Source organism: Galeopterus variegatus, unplaced genomic scaffold (genome assembly GCF_000696425.1).
Source record: "Galeopterus variegatus unplaced genomic scaffold, G_variegatus-3.0.2 Scaffold565, whole genome shotgun sequence".
Lineage (NCBI taxonomy): Eukaryota > Metazoa > Chordata > Mammalia > Dermoptera > Cynocephalidae > Galeopterus > Galeopterus variegatus.
Window position 1 is genome coordinate 23224 of NW_007726676.1, and position 7442 is coordinate 30665.

At 35.9% G+C, this 7442-nt stretch overlaps 1 protein-coding gene across 1 annotated transcript in view; it reads left to right on the forward strand.

Moving 5' to 3' along the window:
• The first annotated feature begins 6545 nt into the window (after window positions 1–6545).
• TRPM3 (transient receptor potential cation channel, subfamily M, member 3) overlaps window positions 6546–7442 on the forward strand; it is a 149800-nt gene continuing 148903 nt past the window's right edge. Inside the window, exon 1 of the mRNA XM_008570046.1 lies at window positions 6546–6613. Coding sequence (XP_008568268.1) covers window positions 6556–6613 — 58 coding nt within the window. The 5' untranslated portion in view covers window positions 6546–6555. The remainder of the gene's footprint in view (window positions 6614–7442) is intronic.

Consider the following 7442-nt stretch of genomic DNA (forward strand, 5'->3'; position numbering starts at 1 on the left):
CCCACTTATGAGTGAGGACGTGTGGTATTTCTCTTTCTGCACCTGGATTGTTTCACTTTCAGGGCATAATTTTCTCTAGGCTCATCCATGTAGCTGCAAATGGGAGAATTTCATTCTTTTTGTGACTGAGTAGTATTCCATTGTGTATATACACCACATTTTCTTTATCCAGTCATCCATTGATAGATGTTTAGGTTGGTTCCATAGCCTGGCTATTGTAAATAGAGCTGCAATGAACATGGGAATGCAGGTATCCCTTTAACATGATGATTTCCATTCCTTTGGATATAAACCCAGTCGAGGGATTGCTGGATCATACAGTAATTCTATCTGCAGTTGTTTAAGGAACCTCCATACTGTTTTCCATAATGGCTGTGCTAGTTTATAGTCCCACCAACAGGGTAGGAGAGTTCCCCTTTCTCTACATCCTCACCAGCACTTGTTATTACTTGCCTTGTTATTAATCACCAAACTAATTGGGGTGAGATGATATCTCAAAGTGGAAAAACACAATTTTAAGTAAAAGTAAATTGCATATATTTAAAAATCAATGAAAACAACTAAATGCATATAAAAATATGTGAGATACATAATCTTAAATGCATTTATTAGAAAACAAGAAAGAATAAAAATAAATTGACTGAAAAGTCAATTTAAATTCTAGGAAAAGAACAGCTAAAGAAGAAAAAGTAGAAGAAGTAAATGGATAATGATAAAAGCAGAAAACAATAACTTTAAATTGCAAATAATAATATTGATCAATAAAACGAAAAGCTGATTCTTTGAAATTACCATGATTTTGATCTTGTGAAATATAAAAAGGAATGAAAAAATTGCTATATAATTCTAGATAAAGAGATTTTAAAATAGTAAAACAATTCTATGTACCAATAAATTTATACCAATAAATTTGAAAATCTGGATGGAATATTTGATTATCTAAGAAAACATATGAAATTGAGTCAAGGAGAGGCAGAAAATGTAAGCTGATAAATAACTGTTGAAGATATCATAAAGATGATCAGCAATCTATCCCTAAAAATACTCCATAGTAGTTTATAAACATCCTACTATACCTGCCAGGAGCAGGTGAATTTCTTTGTTATACTGTATAAACTATTCTGGGGCATAAGTAAGGAACTCATACTGAAAGGTGAGCCTAACTCTAATACCCAAATCAGATAAGACTGGTGACATGTACCAACCTCACAAACATCACTACAAAGACCTAAATTGAATATTTCCTAATAAAATACAGTGTTGTTAAAAAATAATCCAACTAAACCAATGAATTTTATATTGACATATCATTCTCCAAAACTACTGTTCGTATTCACATCCCTTCCAAAAATATTTAAGAATACCTGATTTTTTGCATCTCTGCTAACACATGGGGGTGGTAGGAGAGGAAGACTGGTTTTCCTTGATTGACTTTTTTTTTCCTGAAAGCCTGATAATATTCCATTTTAGAGTAAAGTTAATGCATCTATTTGCTGCCTCAGAAGAATTTTTAACTGAAATGTGATCTCTAATTATGCAGTGAACTTTAGGAATCAGTAGACCAAGTAGGTCAGATGTTTGAGGAATTCCATTTGATGCCTAGTTTCTCGATTCTGCTAAACAGTGGTCTCAGATGTTATCCTGATTCTCTTCAACTTGCTACCAGCTAAGAACGTGATGTATGATGAAACTTTTCAGACCACAGCCAGCCCTGGCTTAAAGAGTTCACTTAAAGAATTAGCCAAAAATTCATCCTCTGCCCTCTGGTCCTTTCTCCAGGGGACGTCAAATTTTCCTCTCAATTCAGGCATCCCTTCCTGAGTTCAGAGCATAGAATAACTTCCTCTCATCTCCCAAGAGGAGTCTGTAGGTGCATCAATAGCTGTTTTGGACAATGTCCAGACGGCACCTTGGCCAAACCTATGATTATACAGAAGCAGATTTCTCTGCAAATCTAATCGAGTTGGGGCACACCTCCACCTGACAGTCCTTAGTAGAGATCACAACTGTGGCCCATGACCCAATCACAGTGCATAGAAGAATTTTGTTTGGCTCAATTTTTTTTTTTAATTTTTGAATTCAAGTGCCTATAAAGGTATTTCAATTTGTGATCTCTGCCTTACACTCATCACAGGCTCTGACCTCAAGACATAAATGGGTACAAAAAAGTTAGTTAGATCACAAGCCAGGTGCTCATATTGTCTTCCTTCCTCCCCTCATTTCTTCCAAGTATTTAAGGCACAAGACAAAAAGGTGAGAGCTATTGAATTGCAATCACGGCTGTCCTTCTAGATCCTTGTGTGACATTAGACAAGTTACTTTGTCTCTGGGTGGTGGGCTACAGGGTTTCTGAGGCAACCGATAACTTAACAGTCTATGATTCTATGTGTCTATTCTCTCCACCATAGTGACAAAACTTAGAGTTACATATTAGCAAGTCCTATAAAGTTTACTTCCTATGTAATTGGAAATATATTATCCCATTTTATGGATAGCAAAACTTGATGCATAAAACAGTTGAGTATGATAGTAGCTCAATGTGGATATTCAAATGACTTTTGGCTTCTTTACTTAGCTTCCTCTGACTTGGAAAAAAAAAAATCTTCATTATTGTTAAGCATTATTTTGTACCTTTTCTTTCTTTTTCTCTGCCATTAGTTGTCACTAACCCAGAGGTTGAGAGTTATGCATGAGGGCACATAGTTATGCTGTCTATTTATTAAAATGATAATCCAATATGTTAGCCATCCTCTCTCCACACCAGTCAATCCATTGACTTTGGAACAATCACACATTCCTGGGGCTGAATACAAAGTGGTTGAGAGTTATGCATGAGGGCACATAGTTATGCTGTCTATTTATTAAAATGATAATCCAATATGTTAGCCATCCTCTATCCACACCAGTCAATCCATTGACTTTGGAACAATCACACATTCCTGGGGCTGAATACAAAGTCAGCCATACTCTGCCAACTGTATTTACCATTTGTTTTGTTCAAGATTAACTTCTGCTCTATTAAATTTGTCTAGGACCAACTGTGCTGAGCTACTTAGGAGTTCTGGACCTGTATAGCTTAACCTTATAAATTTCTTCATCTGTATATAATCTAAATGTCCATATCAATGGTTTGTTGATTATATATTTATGTATATCCATCTTTATGTCTATTCATGTTTATTTTATGCACCTTTATGTACCTAAAATTAGAAAGCATGAAAGATAATATATTTGAAAATATATATCACTATGCCTGACACATAGTAAGAGCCCTAAAATCATAATTTTGTTTTGTTTTTAAGTTGGGGTAGGGGCTGTCTCAGTCCATTCAGGCTATAACAAAATACCATAAACTGGGAAGCTCATAAACAACAGAAATTTATTTTTTACAGTTCTTGGGACAGGGAAGTCCAGGATCAAGGCACCACAGATTCAGTGTCTTTCTGATTCATAAATAGCACCTTCTGACTGTGTCCTCACATGATGGAAGGGGAAAGGCAGCTCTTGGAGGCCTCTTTTATAATGGCACTAATTTTATAATGATCAGTAATCATGATCTAATCACCTCCCAAAGCCCCCACCTCCTAAATACAATCACATAGGTAATTAGGTTTCAACATAAGAGTTTTGGGGGGATACCATCATTTGGACCATAGGGCGGTTGATGAAGGATTGATGGTGTCTTAGTCAGTTTCTGTTGCTTATAACAAAATTCCTGAAACTGGGTCATTTGTAAGGCAACAATATTTATTGCTTACAGTTCCAGAGCCTGGGAAGTGCAAAGCCCAGGAAACCCATCTGGTAAGGACCTTCTTGGCGGTGACTCCACAGCAATGCAGGTGTCACATGGTGAACGGCAGGAGCAAGAGAGAGTTAACTTGCTCATTCCCTCTCCTTGTCGAGCCATCAGAACCACACCTATTACTCCATGAATGGATTGATCCATTTACAAGGGCACAGTCCTTACAACCTGATAACCTCTAAAAAGCCCCCCCTTCAATTACTATAATAGGATTTCCCACCCTCTTAACACTGTCACAGTAGTGTTTAGGTATCTAATACATGAAAATTTGGGGGACACAATTCAACCCATAGCAGATGTACAGCATACTCAGACAAAAATAAGCCTCATTAACGTGGTGTTTCTGTAAGGGGGACATGTTTTTGTAAACTCTGGGTACAAAAATCAAGTGAGGTATGCCTAATCAAAGTATGAAACAACTAGAAAGTTTTCTTTTTAAAGACATTTAAAATAAATATATAGCACAATAATAATACTGTGAACATGTATGATCTGTACTTTTTATATCTTACTTAAGAAATCTTTACCTACACTAAGGTCATTTTGATATTCTCCGAAATTTTAATTTTGTTTTGCACCTTTAATCCATGTGGATATTTGTATATGTGATTTGTAAGGTACCAAAGCAATTCAGGTTTTTAACATGGAAAGTCAAATCATCCCAGCACCATTTATTAAAAAATTATCTTTGTTCCCACTGATTTTTGATGCCTCCCACTGTCTTACACCAAATATTCATGTAGTTACAGAAATGTCTCTGGATTCTATTCTCTTTTATTAATTTACTCATCAATTCCAGTGCCAATATTACTCTGTTTTAAATTCCACCATTTTGTAAGTCTTTATAAGTGGTAAGAAGAAAATTCTCCCTTCTTGCTCTTATTTTTCTTTTGAATTTTTTTTTTTTTTACTCTTATGAGAACTTTAGCCTTCAGATGAATTCTAGAGTCAGTCTATCAAAGGCCACAAAAATATTTTTGGAATTTTTATTGAAATTACATTTGATTCTATACTTATTTATTGAGAACTGGCATATTTAATATATTGCACTTTTTCATCAATTAACTTAGTACACGCCTCCATTTAGTAAACTAGTCTTTCCCATTCTTCAAGAAAGTTTTATAATTTTCCATGATAAAATTCTTTATTGAGTCTTTATAAAGATGACAAAAGAATTCCTTAAGCAAAATTAAGCCTTACTCTGTAATGCAAATTCTTCATATGCCGATTATTGTGCAAACTTTTGCTCCAAAATCACCTTTTATCCCATTCTTCACTGAGAACTAGTGATATTTAACCACATTGCTTTCGGTTTGTCCCGGACAGCTGGAGCGGGGATGAGATGTCCCTTTCCTGTGTCATGGACTCATTAATGAGTCTTTGTCTTCCCTGAGGCACTTGCTCTCTGACCCTTCCTTCCATACTGCATCTTTTCCAGTTGAACTCTGCCTCCAAAATGCTGCCTGTGCCCTGTGATGCTGCTTCTTTTTGCCTCTCAAACCTGAATGATTTCTCTCTGTAATTGGCATTCTACCGTTTTTGTTTGTTTGTGGCGGCTGGCCAGCAAGGAAATCTGAACCCTTGACCTTGTTGTTAGAAGGCTGTGCTCTGACCATATGAGCTAACTGACCTGCCCTGTGATAAGCATTCTATAAAGTGGCAAAAGGAGGGACATACTACAGCCCTTTTGGTGAGAAGATTCACTTCTAACTTAGAGCATGAGATACAAACTAATTCTCTGCCGCACAGCAATATGGATGCCATGGCACTTCCTGTGTGTCCATTAAAGATTCCTCACAGAAACATAAACTCGGGCCTTTAATGCCCAATAGTGTGTGCCAACAAATAACGTTCCTCATGACTTCCTTTTAATGTCAGCACATTTTAAGATCATGAGGGAAATACTTCAGTATCTTAAAAGTAGAGATTTTTCCCAATGGCTTTCCACGGTAGCAGTGGCAATTGTCACTAACACCACATCCTTCAGAATGAGTCTTCCACCTCCCTCTTTCTTCCTTTCCTGTCAACAGTCACGTCTCTCATAAGTATTAATTCTTCATTGCTATCTCTTCACTAACAATGTAACCCTGTTATTCTTCCTCAGAGAATATATTCTCCCCTTATTACCAAAAGAAAAGATGCTACTGTATCATCTACTTTCCACTTCTTACAGCCTGGATGTACTGCTAAGTTATTCTAAAGGAAGTTCAAGGTTATTGAGAGGACTGAAGGGTCAAAGGCATCACAATGTTGAAACCCTTGAGTAACTATTTCTCAGAAGTGAGTGTAATGATGGCTGTGCTGCGCACACGTGTGCACACACACACGCACAGTGGGGCCATTTACTAAAGGGCATACTAACTAGCTATTTTTTAAACACAATTTCTCAACTCATAGTTTACATTATGGCTTACACATGTTTGTAAATCCTGCAAGTCTTAGTTTTAAAACTGAAATGATAGAAGAGGACGTTTTCCTTGGTCTCTGGTCCTTTGTCAGTGTAACCATAATCGATACAATTATGTAAGGTCGTCTCTTTTCAGAGGCTACAGAAGCGTCTCCCTTTTTATGAATTGCAGAGCTCTCCGACTTGATTCTTGCTGTGTGTGCTTGTCCTGTGGTTAAGCATCTACCTTATAGATATTAAGATAGTCTCTGTTAAGATGTGGTCTCATTGATTTAATTTCTCTTGGGGGAAAAAAATGCATTGCTAATGGTCATATTGTCTCAAATTACAGATTACGGTATTTCGGATGGGATCGGAAGGACACCAGGACATTGATTTGGCTATCCTGACAGCTTTACTCAAAGGTAAAAGAGTTTGTGTGTCCAGATAGAGTGCAAAAATAATTTAAATGGACTAACACAGCAACCTTTTGTCTCCTAATAGTAGATATAATCCTAAATGATATCATGACATATCCAAATGTTGATAATATAAGGACCTCTCCTGTAGGACACTCGTACTGTTATTTAATTCATATCAAATAGATCTGTTATGGTGTGACTCAATTTTATAAGATTTAAATATACTGCAATCTAAGTCATGTTCATTAAATCATAAAAATATATAAAGTAAAAGGATGATGTAATAAGTAAGACATTAAGTTATCTGAGTTTACTTAATATCACCCTATCTACTTTCAAAAAAAATTTAATATGGTATAGATAGTGATATATGTGCATATATATGCCATATTGTATATGACACATATATAATTTTATATAATATTAACAGAATAGAACCGTATTCAAATTTCCAGTCTACCTATTCTTCTTTCACTCTTAGTATTTTATTGATTGCTCATCACATGACAGCCACTGTGCTAAGCTCTTTACAAATACTGCAAACATTAATTATGGCAACAACTATATGATGTAGGAGTTATTTTTAATCCCCATTTTACAATGGGGTAAGTGGAGGTACAAGAGGTTAGGTAACTTGCTAAATAAAGGTTACAATGCTAATTAATAAGTGACCCCTGTGACAATAGTAATTGTTGATCCTCTTTATCTACTCCCCAAATGTACATATGCACATTCATTCAAAATTCTGATCACATTTCAGAAGGTTCATAGCCCCATGAAGTGTATCTTGAGTCCCAGGTTGAAAACATCTGTTCTAAAGCATTTCATTCCA